At 35.5% G+C, this 18,489-nt stretch overlaps 1 protein-coding gene across 1 annotated transcript in view; it reads left to right on the top strand.

The window, feature by feature from the left end:
* Nucleotides 1-18,489, top strand: part of ITPR2 (inositol 1,4,5-trisphosphate receptor, type 2) — a 732,333-nt gene that overhangs the window by 588,608 nt on the left and 125,236 nt on the right. Inside the window, exons 49-51 of the mRNA XM_006895058.1 lie at nt 2,646-2,821; nt 13,226-13,390; nt 17,230-17,425. Coding sequence (XP_006895120.1) covers nt 2,646-2,821; nt 13,226-13,390; nt 17,230-17,425 — 537 coding nt within the window. The remainder of the gene's footprint in view (nt 1-2,645; nt 2,822-13,225; nt 13,391-17,229; nt 17,426-18,489) is intronic.

Raw genomic sequence — 18,489 nt, 5'->3', positions numbered from 1 at the left:
GGTTAAACCGGATGGCTCCTTGGAGGCAAGGATTCTGAGGCTCCGTCTAATATACTTTGGACATGTTGTGAGGAGAGACTGGTCCTTGGATAAGTCCATCATGCTTGGGAGGGTGGGGGGACAGTGCAGGAGGGGAAGGCCCTCTATGAGGCGGATTGATTCAGTGACTGGGGTAATCGGGATGGGAGTGTCAGAAACAGTGCAATTGGCACAGGACAGAGCAGAGTCTAGGGCTGTTGTACATAGGATCGCTCTGAGTCGCAAGCGACTCAACGGCACATAACAACAACAATAGTACATAAGGTTGTATAAAACAAAGGACTGGAGAAAATTTCCCATTTTAAGTGACATTGAAAACAGGGAAAAAAATATGGTAGATGGTGGAAATGAGGAAATATTTTTTTAAGTTTGGAAAAGTGCATAGAAAAATATATTACTGGCTTGGGAAGCAATCAAGTAAATACCTTTGGATGGCTTAGTGAAAAAGTGAGAAGAAACAAGAATGTCTTGGTGAAAAGAGATGTAGGGAGCTCTGGTGGCCTAGTAGCAAGAAGCTGTGCTGCAATCCCGAAGGTGCATGGTTCAAATCCACCAGATGCTCTGCTAGAGAATGAGGGGACAATCTTCTCTGTGCTGGTCGGATCCAGTTGAATGGTACACAAAAAGCGGGTGGTCGTAGGGAAGATAGATTTGTTTGTTTGGTGAAAAGAGATGAGAGAAATTAGAAAAGAATAACTCCAAAGTTCTTTTGTTGTTGTTATAGGGTAAATATTTGTCTTATAAGGAGAACTTTCTGAAAGGAAAAGGGAACTTCGGTGATGCAGTCTGTAGAGAATTTTGCTGCTCACCCAAAGGAAGTGTCTCTCTGGCAGTTTGAATCCAACAGGAGAAATATGAACAACCTCCTCCCATACAATTTACAGCCTTAGAAAACTCCCTGAATGGTCATCTACAAGTAGATTCTAATACAACAGCAGTGTGCATGAAAGGAATGATTATGACCAGAGTAACATGGATTTAGGTGTATTTTAGATAAACCAAAGGAGAGCAGAAAGGGTATTGGAACTCTGGTAATCATTCTCTAGTCCTCAGATCCTTCATAATTCAAACAAATAGCAAAATCTAGAACTTTTTAAAAAAACTATATTGGTGTGCATACAAAATTAGTATACATCATAATTCACACTATCCTTCGTTCACATTGTGGTTCATACAATCATTCCCACCCACTGCGTCCTATAAAACCAAAAATCCTAAACTTTTAACCATAACCTGAAGTATCAGAACAAAAGTTATCTCTTTTTCCCTCCTGTAAGACATGCCAGTGATCAAAGAATATTTGTCTGTGAAGTGGACATTCAAAGTCCCCAAAGTGTTTTGTATCCAGAAGTGGAATTTATAAATAGTAAAAGAGGTGTTACCAAAAAAGAGATAAAAGTACTCATGGGATAGTTACCAAAGGAATTGTGGGTAGGTCTCTCCTTACTCTTTCCTCTGTGACTACATCAGCCAATAGACAAGTGTTTGAGGTGGCAGAGCTGACCCCATTGGCCCGTCTTGGCCATAATTTGTTTCTGCACATCCAGTACTACATAACGTTAAAGTGATTCCTTGAATCCACATGTCACTACAAAATATCAATGAATTATAATTATTTTAAATAAAAAGAAATAGATACATATTTTTTAAACCCCATTTGGGCTTAGTAATGTTAAGAATGGTTAAGTGAAGTTAATGTTAAGAAATTGGAAACTTTTAATTTCTTGTGATTCAATAGCTCAACAATGAATTCTATTTTTTGGAATTTGAATTGGTCTTTAAGATGCACACTCATACCTGTGAGAGCTAGAACTTGATGGGACTACCTGAGTGTCTTCATCTTAAAAAATTTCCTGTTCTGACAAGGTGCCATCTTAACCAATTTTGTGTGTGTGTGTGTGTGTGTGTGTGTGTGTGTGTGTACCGTCAAATCAGATCTGACTGGTACAGGAGGAGATTGTCCCTCCTTCCCTGGCAGAGCATCTGGTGGGTTCGAACCATGCGCCTTTGGGATTAACCAGTTTTTTTTTAATTGCTCATTTTAGTGGGAAATAAGATCATTTTCCTTCTCTGACGGGTTTCTTTCTTACACACGTTCTGATTTTCACAGGTTTTTGAGCAATTTGCACTTGTTTGTATTTTATTAAAGGCCAAAATTTTCAAGTCTTGATTCTTCTGAGTAATCTATAGTAAGTGTGATAGCAACAGAACAGGAGAAAGTAGGAGTATAATGAGAAAATACCTTATTTTACATGATTTAGTTGTGCATTTAATGGTCATTAATGATAAATCTTGAATTAATGTTCTCAAATGAGACACGTCTGTCAAAAGCATTTAGCAAATTACTCCCATAGGAAATAGGAACAACTCTCAGGCTTAATGGGGCAAGCATTAGCTAGTGAATATTAAGCAGGCTGAATTGAATACAGATTTTCTGGAAATGTAACAATCAGAAATGTGCTCAAAGAAATTCTTATAAATATATAGAGGAGGTTGCTTTAACTTTCAGTGTCACCTTAGTTGACTCATGACTGAAGAATAGCAAATATCTTAGTAATTTCTACTGTTGTTCTCAGTAAAAAAGAAAATTCTCTTGTATTTCACAGGTACACTTTCTCCATTATTCTCAGTTCTTCTTTGGATAGCTGTTGGGATCTGCACATCTATGCTGTTTTTCTTCTCCAAACCTGTGGGTATCCGACCATTTCTTGTGTCAGTCATGCTCCGATCTATATATACAATAGGTCTTGGGCCTACATTGATACTTCTGGGTGCAGCTAATGTAAGTACTTAGCTTTGTATTGTTATAGGTTAATTAAAAGTATACTAATTGTAAAATTGTAATATGCTTTAGTTTGTACATGTACAGTAAATTCTGATTTATTGTAAATCCATATTAACTAGAATTTTATTTATCTAGTATTTATTTATTACAAAAGAAAAAGAAAAATGAGAAATAACAGGCTTATTTATTTAAGAAGGTAGATTTGACAGTATTTTTCAGTTCTTGAATCAGTTCAGTGAGTTTAATCGAAATAAATTTTAATGCCTTTTACATCCTGTACCTATAAGTGACCAAAAAAATGATTCTTAGCCCTTTTAACATCCTATATGACTTCTAAATCATTCCGAAAGATTAAATTTTGTTAAGTGGAATATTAGAAGTAATTATCTTGCATCTGATGACCAAAGATTAAATTATTGTTGTATGAGAAAATAAAAAATATTGGAGCTCTTTATATATGAGTAAAGCCTATGAATTTGTGAGAGGCTTAGACAAATTTAAATTTCACTTTTATTAAGTTTTAAAAGTACTAAAATGGGAAGTAAATGTAGCTATGTAAGTTGGATAAGTTTAGAATAAGTAAGACAGAGGATAATTTCAAGTTGTTGTTGTTGTTGTTAAGTGCCATCGAGTTGTAGACGACTCATAGCAACCCTGTGAACGAAAGTCCTCAACACTTGCGTGACTTTTATCCTTTCTCCAGTTTCAGAGGGGTTCCGGAAGTGGATACCACTTCTGGAAACAATTCCATTTAAGATCAATAGTAATCACAGTTAATTGCCATTGAGTCAGAACTGACTCATCACTAACTCTCCAATGGACTTGAAGAGGCTGTAAATTGCACATGAAGACATTTTCCATCTTTCTCCCATGGAGCAGCTGGTGGATTTGAACCACTGTCTTTAAGTGTATAGTGTAACTTCTTAATCACTAGGCCACAAGAGCTCCCTATACCTAAGATATGGGGTACAATTTTAAAAGGATTAGACAACTTTCTCTTTGGAAAAAAACCATAAAGAGATATTGTTGTGTTGTTGTTGCTATTATGTACTGTCATGTTGGAGCTGATCCATAGATGACCCTCCGGTAGGTTTTCAGAGGCAGTTAATTGCACAGGAGGAAATTGCCCATCCTTCTCCATGGAGCAGTTGGTGGATTTAAACCTCCGGCTATAGAGATTGTTGCACACCTTTTTGCGACTAGGCCACCAATGCTCCCTAAAGAAATACTAAGAGAAGCTAAATGAACAAACTGATCAATGAACACATGGATATGTGATGAAAAAGTGTTAATAATATGTCTGCTGAATACTTAAAGCCTTTTCTATGTTTTTTCTAGCATATAAAACTTTATTTCAAAATAAAAATTTTATATATTATTATATTTAGTTCTTTTTTAATTTTTATTTGGGTGAAAGCTTACAAAGCATTTTGGTTTTTTCAATGAGTGATGTGCATTTTGTTCATAGCATCAATTACATTACACACAATCAGATTCCATTCATCCTGTGCCGTAGTTCCCTTGACCATCTTAAATGTTTATTAATTCCTTTTCTACTTCCTTCTTCCCCTCATGGAAAATTATTCTTTCTGTATGTAAACTTTCCTTCCTTTTTTATAACAGTGGTCTGTACAGCATTTGTCCTTTCATTACTGACTTATTTCCCTCAGCATAGTGTCCTCTAGACTCGTCTGTGTTGTGTTTCATGGATTCTTCTTTGTTTTTAAATGTTGTATAGTACTCAGTTGTGTAAATGTATCATAGTTCATCTATTTGTTCATTGTTAAAGAATTTCTATACCTTTACTAACAATTCCTTTAGAAATATTTTATACTCTAGTCATTTTATATAGACTTTATCTCGTGTCCTGCATTATATAGTTAAGGATCATGATTGATAATTCCATGTTGTGGAACAGCAACAGTATCATAGATATTCAAAAACATTTCTTAAATTAATTAATAAAGTAATGAGTGAATTATTATCTTTGTATTTTTATACATCTGCATTACCCTAGTATGGAATGTTGTTGTTGATATATACCATTGAGTAAGAACAACTCATAGCTGACCCTCCAGAGTGTTGTCAAAAGTTAATAGTACAAGAGGAAGTTGCCCATCTTTCTCCATAAGCACATAGCAGATTCAAACCATTGATGCATTTTGGTAGGCAGCACAATTTATTACTTTTAGACCACCAGAGCTCCATTGATATGAAATATGTAATACAATACGTAATACACAATGATTAATATTAAATGAATAGTCTAGCAAACTTTTTTCCCCCTTGGTTTGTTTATAGAGTTTGTGTACATAGTGTTTCACACTGTTCATTTACATTGTGTTCCTTGCCATCATTCTCACATATTAAGTTCTATAAAATTCATCACCATTAGGCCTTACCCGTCATTACCCCATGTTTTCACAAACTTTTGAGAATGATAAAGCTGTTAATATGGCCTATTGTGTTGCTGAAGTTTTAATTATATTATCATTCTTCAAAAATTGGAAATGATCTCTATGGTAAGTATAAGTTAGAATTATCACACAATCAAAACATCAGTCATGTCCACAAAGGAAAGTGTCCTCACCATACAAAAGAGTATAACAAACCAAATTTTTCACATGTTTATGAGGGCTGAAGGTTTCATATTCATAGATATAATCCTATCCTTCTCACTTCCCCACACTGTTTTCCCAATTTAATGCTCCACATTTATGGTAACAAGTACTTAAAAAGTGTTAACATGAACTGAGCTTGTGTTAAGGTTTTGAAAATAAGCTAGTTTTGCAATATTGCCAACCAAACTAATTAGAGAATCTTAACTTTATTTCAGTTCTTCTGAACTTACTTTTTGTTTGACTTTTTCTTTTAATACATTACATAGTGAAATATTCTAGATGAAAAAGCAAAAAATAAAAAATAGTAACTGGGCCTCTATAAGACATTAATTAATCCAAGTGAGAAAAATCCAAGTGTGATAAAGTGAAATAATATGTAGATAGAATTGGGTTAAATAACGAATATTTACCAAGCTTCTGTATGTAAACGGCATTTAAAATACCCAGAGAGATACAGAGAAGATGTGCTCCTTTACATCCAGGAGCTTCTGCATTGTATTTGACCTTGGACTAAGCATGTACAAAGAGATAAAGAATAACATTCAGATGTCTGTTGGGAAGACCAAAGACACTGGAAGCTTCTCTTTGCTCCCTGATGTGAGACAGGTAATTCCACATAATTTGAGGAGAATTTAGTTAAATGCTGCCTTGTGGACTTACAACTCATAGTGACACCATGTGACAGGACTGCCCCATAGGGTTTCCTAGGCTGTGTTCTTTAAGCAAGCCAACTGCCAGGGCTTTCTCCCACTGATCCCCCTCGGTGGGTTCAAACTGTCAGACACGCAGGTAACAGCCCAGCTCTTAATTGCTCTTTCATGGGCCTCTCTTGGGGAAGAATAGCCCCCCATCAGGAATGATTACATGTCTTACCTGAGAAGACAGTTTTCTATTCTCATTTACTCATGAGAAGAAATATACATGGAGATTTCTCTGTTTCATTAACTCTATGAAATTATAGATAATCTAACAGTCTTAAAAAACACATAAAGTGTAAAGCAGCCCTCAATGTACAGTATGGTTTAACGACCTAGGACGTTTTCACCAAATAATAATTTGAGCTCTATGACAGAGAGATTGGATGGAATAATTGTAATGCTGCCATTAAATATACTGATAGAAAATTTGTTGATATTTTTGTACTTTATAGATTACTTTTTTAAAGTCTTATTAAATAGCAATCTTAATTTTTCTTATAACATAGTCGTAAAATTTATATATGATTTAGCATTTTCCAAAAGGCAAAACAAAATAGTAAATTAAAACATATTTCAGTTGGTTTTGTGCCTTAGGTTTGTAGTAATTAACTTATACAAGAATTACATATTTAGATCTAATTTACAGTTAAAAGTTTGTACTTTATAACATGTGAAAACTGTGAGTGTTAAATTATAGCCATCACAAACCAGGAAAATCTCCATGAGGGTTTACTCTTAAGTTCATGATAATGCTGGGCCTTAAGCAAATCAGTGAGCCTCCATGTTTTCTTTTTCTTATGAGTAAAATTAAGATATTAAAGACTGTTCTAATGTTGAGATCATTTCAGGCATGTAGAATACTGAGAAAAGAACAACAGTGAGAATTCTATTGATACTGATAGTATTAATGCCTGCTACCATTAACCGAGAAATTGCTGTGTGAAGCACTAATTATAAAACATTACAGTCCTCATCGTAATTGTATCAATATTTTTATTCACAGGGAATTATTTCTGAATTCAGAGCCTTTTATAATGTTAAGCAAAAACTGAAAGTCCCTTTTAGGAAAAGTCATCAAGTGGGAGATAAAGTTTCACATCTGTTTTTAGAATACTTACTGGTTTCTTACTGTGAAACCGATTATGTTATTGCTTCTCTGCCTTAGCACAGGTTATCTCAGTATTTGAGGTTTTTTTAAAAAAAACAAAACAAAACAAAACGTTGTTTCTCGCTTATGCTGTACTATTTATAACCTAATAGTCTGTCTTCCCATTCTATATTGCATTTTTAGATGTCAGTACTGAAAATGAATATATTATTTTGGCATGTATGTTGTTTGTGTACCACTGAGTTGGAATCAACTCATAGCTGACCCTCAGCAGCTTTTCAGAGGCAGTAAATTGCACAGGAGGAGACTGCCCATCCCTCTACGGTGGAGCAGCTGGTGCATTAGAAGCACATGCCTTAGGGAACTCTGGTGGCCTAGTGGCAAGAAGCTGCACTGCAATGCCAGAGGTATGCGGTTTGAATCTGCCAGATGCTTTGCTGGAGAAGGAGGGGCAATCTCCTCCTGTATTGGTCAGACCTGATTTGATGGTATACACACACAAAATAATAAAATAAAATTAAAAAAAAGAAGCACATGCCTTTGGGATTGTGGCACAACTTCTTACCATTAGGCCACCAATACACTTTTTGTATATTTGGTATGATTTAGTATTTTTTAGTGTTAATAAAATTATTTGATAACTATGTATTGATAGTCATATAGGTATTATATAATTTATTTAACCATTTCATTATTTTTTATTGTTTATATTTTAAATATGTTCTTATAGTACAGTAAATATGAATGATTTTTATTATCTTCTGGACCCTTCTTATAGAGATTGTATATTTTTTAATAGAGCCTGTAACTTTATAACTTGTCAAATAGTATTTGTAAATAATTTTTTTATTTCTCCCTTATTATAATATGGAAATATTTTCTTATGCTAGAACCATTTTGAAGAGACCAAAGGAAGTTTAGTATATAGCTTGGCTTAATACTAACAGACTACTATATTCTAATTTATTAATAACATGGCTTTCCTTATTTACCTGTAGATATTTTCAGGGCTGTGTAGACGTCTCCTGTTACTGCTAAATTGTATGGTTCAATCCAACCATTTGTTCACTGAACATAAATAAATTCAGATTTTTATCTGATCCCAATCTTTCACATTATCTTTCTTTCTGTTACACACACACACACACACACACACACACACTTACTTTTCATCTAATGTAGACACTCAGTTGTGCTCACTACTTGCCATATTCAGCTGTCAGGAACAGGAAACTGCTCCATTCCTGTTAGGAAAAATAACATGTATTGAGTGGCACGAGAGGTGATAAATTTGTTTAATAAATATCATTTCTTTTATGTCACCTATTTTACTATACTGTTTGGAAGGCAATTTTGAAAGATTCCCAAGGTGATTTTTATTACGTGCAAATTCTACTGACGGAAGAACTTAAATCCACCTAAAATGTACCGCTGTTGAAATGGAGACTCTGTAATCATCTCTGTTTTAGTAAGGACGTGAATTACATGGTTAATGAAAAGATGATAACGTAGCTAAAGGATAGTTTAAGAGAATAAATTCCAGTTTATCATTCAATAAATAAGTAGACAGTCTTCCCCCACCCCCTACATTTTATTCCTGGAAAATAGGTCAGGTTTTCCCATAGGAAAAATGTAAGATGAGGGTAGAATAATTGATCAGTAACATAGCATCTAATAAGACACAAAGACATAGCGCAGCTCTAAATTTATGTGGTCTCTTAAGATGTACAATTTAACAGACACTGTCTAGAATTCTGAATCTATGGAGAACTCCGAGAAGTATTTATTTCTAATAATTTTATTTACAAATAAAATTCTGTAGAGACCAAAAGAACTGACAGTAGCTTACATAATTAGTGACAGAGGCATGGCTTGAACTCAGATTGCCCAGCCTCCAATCCAATATTTTTCTACTATATCATGCTGTTCTATGACTTACACAGTCCATATTGTTACTATACAGTATAAGTAATTTACTGAATTTAAATCAATGAGTTTGCTTTTATATACATTAATTTGCCAATGGACATTAGTTTTGCTTTCTTTTTAACTTGGAAAATATTACAGATGATTCTTACACAGCTCTAATTTCCCTCCACATTTCCCTGATTTCATGTTTTTTCCCCTTTCCCTCCCCCCAAAAAATTCCACCAATGACAGTTGTGAAGAGTAGAGGAGAAAGAAAATTATGAAGCAGTTCTACTGTTTGCATTGATCAGTGTTTGCGTGCCTACTTCACTGTTCTTTCCACCCCAGCATAGGAGAGCATCAGCTTTTAACCCCCGCCCAACCCCCCAAAGGAACCTTGGTGTCAGTGGTTAAGCATGCTTTCGCTAAGTGAAAGGTTGGCAATTTGGACCCACCAGATTTCCAAAGCCATAAATCTTCTTGGAAGCAAAACGCAACACGTGGATTCTCACCACCTCACTTCACAGACCAGTGTTTTAACAACCACACTACCAGAGGCTCCTCTGGAAAGGATAAAGCTTAGGAAACCCTAGGAGACAGTTCTGTGTTGTCCTAAGAGTCACTATCAGATGGAGTTGACTTCATGGCAGTGAGTTAATGGTCTAGGACATTTTGAGCATATAGTTAGCCTCACTGCTGTTGAGTTAATTCTGACTTCTGACGACCTTACAGGGAAGAGGAGAACTGCATCATAGGATTCTCTAGGCTCTAATACTTACAGAAGCACACCTCAGTATAGTTCTCCCACAGAGCAGCTAGTGTGTTCCATCTGTTAGGCTAGATGCATTGACCTTTCATTTGTGACTACTACACCACCAGGGCTCATATAAACTTCATTTATTGTTGCCTGCATCAAGGTTTGTCATACATATTTATGATCACCTATATAATGTTATTAACAAATAAAGGATAAGTTATGGTTACCAGTGGATTATTATTAGACCAGAGAGCTTCTTAATATCAAATAAATAATGAAATTAAAGTTTTAGAAAGAGACAGGGTTTCTGCATTTTTTCTGTCTTGGCATAAATATTCCAAGTCTGTATTTGAGATCATGATAAAAGAGATAGTAGTAGCTTTCAACTTCTTCCTTACCCAAATAATTTCGTTTTATACTTACTTGTCTTTGATATGAATACTTCAAAACAGAAGAAGGCAAGAATTTTCTTGTTCCTGATATACGTAGAAGCAGATGACACCATATATAATCTATTATACTCCAAATTCTTTGAAACCTAATAAAGACAGAAATATATCTGTCAAATTTAGATCAAGAGTTAACAAACCCCAAATATCTGAAATCAAATAAAGGGAATCTTCCTTATGAAAATGACCAGAGACCATTAAGGCAGAAATTTAGGTATATTTTTGCATTTTCTGTGAGCTGAAATGTATTCTTCATTTTGAGACTATAAATTAAAGGTATTGTATTTTTTAAGAATAGTGATTTGGTCTCCTGCATAGTTTCTGTGATGTGGCTTAGAGATCAGGAAGCAACATTCTAACAATATATATTAAACATTTCATTTATCCTTTCAAAATTCATTATTCCAGTTTTTAACAATATTTGTATATAATGTCGTATTTTTACTTCAACAATAGCCACTGAAAACATTTTAAAAAAGAAATCACAGAATATTACTCCAATTGCCCATTTTCATGTGAAAAAAGCAGTTCCTTTTTTTGTAAAAAATTACCCTATATAAGCACGCACTTATGTACTTTTTCAGTAATAGTTTCTTAGTACTTTAAGCCTATTGGCGAGTACATGTAAAAACAAATACAGCATCTCACAGCTATGCTTAATAATAGCATCAAAAATAGTGATGAGACAAAAAAAATAATGATGAGACACCAACCTCTGAAGTAAGATTTTTATTTAACATTATTCAAATTGTCACAAGGTGATAAAAGACTCACAGTGAGTATTAAAAGAATGGTTAAGCAGACTGGACCACATTTGAGAAAAGTTTCAACTTACTAGTTTTCATGTAGCTGATTAAGTTAGTCTATCTTCAAGACATGCAGTAAAAATCATTCCCCCATCCATCCAGTTTCATCTCTATAGGTTTTGGCTTTAGTAAGCTGAAGGGATATGTCAACTTCTCAAATTTCCCTTCTACCTCAAAGTGTTAAACTCCTCATATTATTTAAACTAAGTTCATAAGACATCCCTCCTAAATATTGGGCAGGTGGGAAGGAATCAGTAGTGTTGCAAAGAAGAGAATATTTTCTCCCAAAATAAGCTCAGCCATACATAGACAAATATGGAATCATTAGATCCTCCAAAGATCTCAGATAATAGTTTGGAATGAAATCTTGAAATTTCTAATTCTTTTCCTTGATGACTCAATAGCACAGTGTCTCTTCATTTTGCAAAAAGTACAGTGATCATTGAACTAATAGATGGCACCATGTTCCATGATAACGTTCTCTAGAAATCTCTGCGCAGCTTGCTTTTGTCGAAGAGCATCAGTGTACATTTCTGTGTCCCAAAATTAAGTCATCGAAGGTAATTTTAAATATAGCCTGAATATAGTCTACCTGATTGTAGAATAAGCTACAGGATTCTATAATACACTATTAGAAGAAAATAGATTGTATAATAAACGTTCCTAAATATTTATTTGTTAATTACCAATAAATGGTGGAGGTCCCCGATTAAAACAAGCTTGGAAGCACGCGTGGCATCCACTTCCAAAATAGCTTGCCTCTGAGACCCTATGAATCTGGAGAGAGGATGAAATTTACACAAGTGCCCAGGTCTTTCATTCATAGGTTCTCTATGAGTTGCCTGTGATGTGACAGCACTCAACAACAACAATTACCACTTGTATAATTTAGAAATATATCTGCATGCACCTCTGGTAGTCTAGTTATAAGGAGCTGTGTTGTCAACCAAAGGCATGTTGTTCAAGTCCACCCACTCGCTGCTCTGCAGGAGAAAGATGGGCAGTCAACTCCCGTGCAGTTTACCGCCTTTGAAAACCCACTGGAGTCACTCAGTCCTGACTTGATGGTGCTCAACTACAACAATGTGTATATATAGTAAATTAAATGCAGAAAGTATATTTTAATGAAAAATAAAGTGAGGAGAGGAGAAAGGGAATCATAGGTTTCTGACTATTATCCAAAAGATATTTTTGTTATATTCCCAATGTATTTAAAACAGTTAATTTATTATATTTGTATTTTGTATATGGAAAAACAGTAAAAGCACATTTAAAGAGTTGTATTAAGTACTTGATATGCATTTTCATTTAAACCTACAAAGATTTTTTCAAATATTACCAAAAAATGCATTTATTGGAATTGTATGTGTTCTAATTATTTTTTCTTTCTTTTCCAATATGTTTTTTATTTTAATTGTGATTTTAACAGAAGTTTACAGAAAAGTTAGATTTTCATTCATTCATTTTTGCACCTTTAATGCCCTCTCCTTCTGTTCCCCCTCCCGAATTGACTTTTTTAATATTAGTTTATTTCCAAAATTTGCATACATTGCTTTTGAGAATAGATTCTTCCGATTTCCCTCAACACCCTCCCCCGTCAAATTATGCAACCCCATGATGAATCCCCCTCCCCCTGCACATCCTCATCCCTCTGCTTCCACCCTGCCTACCCCCTTGGATCCTTACTCTCATTCTACAGTAATGGTGTGGGAAGTCTTGTTTTCTAATTTTTCAGAAGAAAATTGTAGTTTACAGTTATGAAGTGACCCAACTTAGGTCATGCCACAGTAAGGGTAAGATCTAGATTTGAATTAAGCTTGTCTTGATCACAGAGCTGGCTCTAAATCTTTTTCCTCTCTTTTCCTGGAACTGCAACGAGTCCAGATTTGGCATATGTTATGCTTACACATGGGTTTGTCAGTATTTCTGAGAAATTGCCAAATGAGAAATCATAAAAAAATTAATTTTCTGATAATCTATTTTGCCCTTGTCTTGCTACTTATGTATATTTCAAAGTAAATAAGATGGTAAATCTGACTTCTTCCTCTCCTCAGCTCTGTAATAAAATAGTATTTCTGGTGAGTTTTGTTGGCAACCGTGGCACGTTCACACGAGGGTACCGAGCAGTTGTCCTGGATATGGCCTTTCTCTACCATGTGGCATATGTCCTGGTTTGCATGCTGGGCCTCTTTGTCCATGAATTCTTCTATAGCTTCCTGGTAAGTACGTCTCTTCATCAAGATTCTCTGCTTCAAAAATGTACAATACATTTTCTTATGCTTTTTCCTTTGATTTTATCTTTTTTAAAAGCAAGGCTTGGCATTTGGGACAAAAGATGTTATTTATAGAATTTCTGAGGAAAAACATGAATTATTATTTTTAGTCTTTTTCCCTGAAAAACCATGTTAAGTGGTGGAATTCTTTACTTCCTTTCTGAGAAGCTACCAACCTCTCCACCTCTTGATCTAGGCTTCATCTGATAGCCTGGGTTGGGTTTCTGCTGAATTATACTTAGAGATTCTTCAGACAAGTATCAAATTAAAAATAAACAAATAAGGGTATAGTTCTATACACTGAAACTATTACATTTTGTTTATAATGCCATGTTACCATATATAGCTTTAGAATTGTGTATAAGTAGTCTAAGGGGGAGACTGTCACCTTAAAGACAGTGATTTAAGTAAAGTAGGATAAGACCCTCGATGACATGGATTGACAGTGGCTACAACAATGGCCTAAACACAGCAATGTTTATAAGGATGGAACAGGTCAGGGCAGGGATTCATTCTGTTATACACTGGATCACTGTGAATCACAATTAACTTAATGGCCCCTAACTTCCTGAAAGTGTGAAGGACTTGGTACAGAAGGAATGCAGCCTTCGATATGGCTTGTATCTCAATACCAACAGAATAAAAATTCTTACCCACCGGACTTATTGGCAAGACCATGGCAGATGAAGAGAAGATTGAAGTTATCCATGACTTCATCTTACTTTGATCCACAATGAGCACCCTTAGTGCTAGCAATCAGGAAATCAAGAGGCGTATTGCACTAGGAATGAGAGAGCTCTGTTGGCCTACTAGATAGAAAGTGATGCTACCAAGCCAAAGGTGGGTGGTTTTAATCTGCAGCCCTCAGGCCTGGTTTTAGTTGTTTTTGGTCAAATATTCTTCTAAATTGTGTAGCACTGGTCTGTCCATTTGCTCTACAGAGGTAACTCGTGTTTGCTGTGGAGCTGAACACTGTGACACTGATGTGTAAATGTGATAATGGTCACCCATGGTGGACAGTGTTTAGTGGAGCTCCCTAATTAAAACAAGCTTGGAAGCAGGAGTCGCATCCACTTCCAAAATAGCTTGTCTGTGGAAACTATGAACGTGGAGAAACTATGAAAGTTATACAAGTGTTCAGGTCTTTGATTCATAGGATTGCTGTGAGTTGTCTACAACTTGATGGCACCTAACAACAACAACAACAGTTGCACTGGGAAAGTCAGCAGTTTGAGCAGTGATGTCAGTTTAAGACTAAGGTGCACCTGATTCAGGCCATGGTCTTCTCAGTCACCTGCTATGCATCAGAGATCTGAACAATGAATAAGGATGACAGAAGATGAATTGTTACCTTTGAGTTGTAGTGCTAGAGAAGAGTACTGACTATCATGTGGACTTCCAAAAGAACAAACAAATATGTCTTGAAGAAACTGCAGCCAGAGTGCACTTTAGAAGCAAATGTGATAAAGCTTCTTCTCACTTACTTTGGTTATATTGCTAGGAGAGACTGGAGAGCATTATGCTAAGTAAACTAACACAGTCCCATAAGGACAAATAAGGAAGGGGGAGGAAGGAAGCAGAGGGGTGGGGATCCGCAGGGTGGGGGAATAAGGGAAATCATAAGGTTGCACAATTTGATGGGTGGAGGGAGGTGAAGGAAATGGGAAAAAATCCAATGTGAAAAACAATATATTTGGGCTTTGTAAATAAACCAGTATAAAACAAAACCAAACAAACAAAATAACCCAACACTATGGATTTTTCTCTCAGAAACAAACACACACAGAAGCAGAAAGAACCCCCAAATTTTGTATTCTCTGAATTGATGGGTGTGGACTGTAATCCAGGAATATGCTTTTTTAGCAAGCACCACGAAGGTTTTTGAAACACCAGACTTTCTCTAGAGCATGTTTCCATACTTTATTCCTAAGCAACTATTTAGTTAGAGGAAAATTTTTGTCAACTAAACATTTATTTAAGCTAAATATACAACTTTGTCAGCAAATGAAAGTTTAAGTAAGTTAATTTGTACTGAAGAAAACTGGTTATTAAGGAAGGTTTTTGTTACTTCCAGTAATTTTTTTTGTTCTTTTTTCCTAAGGATAGTAGAAAGTTACTACCTATACAGCAATTATCTGCAAAATTTTAATGAAATTGAAGAGTAACTGTGTGACCCTCAGTGTTCAGAAAAACAGAGCAGGGACCTGGTAATTCTGTAAGGAGACCTAATTGTCTTCACCAGTTTAGAAATTCTAATCACTGTCTAGTAGATAATCAGAGACAAAACTTAATTAATTCTCATGTGAAGCACACTACTAATTTTCAAACAAATATTTATACCTGTTTTTAAGTAAAAACTTAGTTATTGCTTTTAACTATTTTTTAATAATAAGAAATGTGCTTGCCAAAGTTGACTTTTTATAATATAGCAATACAAAGTTTAAGCTATTCTTAGTGCTGACTTCTATGTTCTTAACTACTGTATAGATTTTTTTCCCCCCTTAGTGCTAGTTCTAGTAGCCTAGTGAGTAAAGATTTGCACAGCCAGTACAAAGGCAGGTGGTTCTAATTCACCAGCTGCTCCTTGGGAGAAAGATGGGCTGTCTCTTTTGGACCAGTTGTCGTTGCTGTGTACTGTAGAATCAGAACGACCCATAGTTGACCCTCCAGCAGGTTTTCAGAGGCAATTAATTGTACAAGAAGAAATTGCCCATCCTTCTCCATTGGAGCAGCTTGTGGCTGCGTACCTTCGGGATTGCAGTGCTGCTTGCTGCTACTAGACCGCCCGAGCTCAATAGCCCCAGAAACCTGTTGGAGGGTCAGCTATGCGTTGGTTCAGCTCAACCACAAGGAGTAAATGATAAAATGTGTCACTGATACACTAATAGTGAAAAAATATTATTGCCATCACATTTATTTAAACTCATAGTAAACCTCCATGATCCTTCTGAAGGTATGATTCTGAGCAGGAGGAGACTACTAGTCTTTGTCCCTCAGAGCAACTGGTACGTTTGAACTGCTGAAGAAGCTCAATCTTTTTGTTAGTAGTACAACATAATACAGATACTATCATTAGAAGAGTGAATTAGCAAAATTTTATAAGCAATTTATATTTTTGTTGATAGTTCTATTTCTGAAAGTATATGCTAAAGTGATAGGTTTTGCCCTCATTATACCACTTTGGTGAGGAAAGATATTTGAGGTTCTCAGATTTTTTTTAAATTTCATAACTCTTCTATTGCTCCAGCATCATAAAATTGTTTTTGTAATTTCACCTCTAATCCCTTGATGAAACATCCACATGGGCTTTTAATGAGACAAGCAAATAATTAACCTTGAGAAGAGATACATAAAAAACATTTAATGAATTTGCCAATTATTTATCGCTTCACTGGCCCTACTGTAACATGCTCACTTTACCTGTATTATATATTCCAAAAGCAACTGCAAAAGAACTAAAATGAAATGATAGTTATAAGGCTTAAATATACTATTGCAACCTTTTAAAATTCAAATTTGAAAATATACTATTTCTATCATTTCTTATATAATTGAGTTTATGTGTTGTGAAACTAACAAATACTCATTAAATAATATTTACAGTTATCATTGTTGGAAAATAATATATATTTATCTATTCTAACTAGAGAAGAAATCCTTATTTTAATTCCGTTTCAGAATGTAAATTTGTCAGTGATTTACTTTTTCACAGATCAGCTAAGCTTGCACTTGTATTTGTGTGTATGTTTATTTCCGTTTTACTCTACTGCATTTTCTTCTTGTAGCTTTTTGACTTGGTGTATAGAGAAGAGACTCTGCTCAATGTCATTAAAAGTGTCACACGGAATGGCCGCTCCATTATTCTGACTGCAGTCCTGGCTCTCATCCTCGTCTACCTGTTTTCCATTATTGGGTTTCTTTTTTTGAAAGATGACTTCACTATGGAAGTGGACAGACTGAAAAACAGAACTCCTGTTACAGGTATCGCAATTACCATGAAGTGAGCTCTCTCTGATAGCAGATAGGACTTCTGGGTGGCTTGTTGGAGCTTTTTCCTCCTCTCCAGTAGAGCACCTGATAGATTTGAACTGTGTGCCTTTGGGATTGTAGCGCAGTTTATTGACACCAGGCCATCAGAGCTCCCTAAACATGGTCTTATTCTAAGAGCTGGAGGATGTGAAAGATTTTTAGGCAGCATATCAGTTAGGAAAACAAACAAATTCATCCTGGAAAGGGTTAAACCGGGCTGCTCCTTGGAGGCAAGGATTCTGAGGCTCCGTCTAACATACTTTGGACATGTTGTGAGGAGGGAACAGGTCCTTGGAGAAGGACATCATGCTTGGGAGGGTGGGGAGACAGCATAGGAGGGGAAGGCCCTCTATGAGGTGGATTGATTCAGTGACTGGGGTAATCGGGATGGGAGTGTCAGAGACAGTGTGCGATTGGCACAGGACAGAGCAGAATTTAGGGCTGTTGTACATAGGGTCGCTATGAGTTGCAAGCAACTTGATGGCACATAACAACAACAACAACATCAAATATGAATGTGTATAGGGAAATACTTATTCAAGAAAAAAAATCTAAGGTTGATCTCAATGAGGAAGGTTCAGAAATGCTGACTGTATTCAAGAAAATGCCAGCAACTTCACTCGAGGATAGTAATTTGGAATTTTTTTATCATGTCTTTTTCCTATCTTTTCACCTCTAATCTCTAGAAGATCTTGTATTAAATGTTTAGAGCCATTATTCTGTACATATTTCATCACAGTGTGATATCCTATTAAACTTGAATAATTGAAAGTGATACATGCTTTAATTTGAAAACCTGAAGATAGGAAAAAAATAATTTGCATAATTTAGATGCTCAAATATTATGGTTTAGAGACACAGTCTGTTGTGAGAACTCCCCTACACTATTTTTCTTGTGTGGTTAGTTAGTCACCACTCATTCACACTCACTGTGATTCTGTGATTCCTGTGGTGTTGGAGCTTGTTTTATCTTCTTTTGTTTTGGTTATTTTTACTGATTTTGCTTTCTAGTGGTT

Source organism: Elephantulus edwardii, unplaced genomic scaffold, assembly GCF_000299155.1.
Source record: "Elephantulus edwardii isolate Elephantulus edwardi_28Jun2011 unplaced genomic scaffold, EleEdw1.0 scaffold00157, whole genome shotgun sequence".
NCBI lineage: Eukaryota > Metazoa > Chordata > Mammalia > Macroscelidea > Macroscelididae > Elephantulus > Elephantulus edwardii.
The sequence above is the reverse complement of the archived record's forward strand: the minus strand, read 5'-3'. Positions and strand labels throughout refer to the sequence as shown.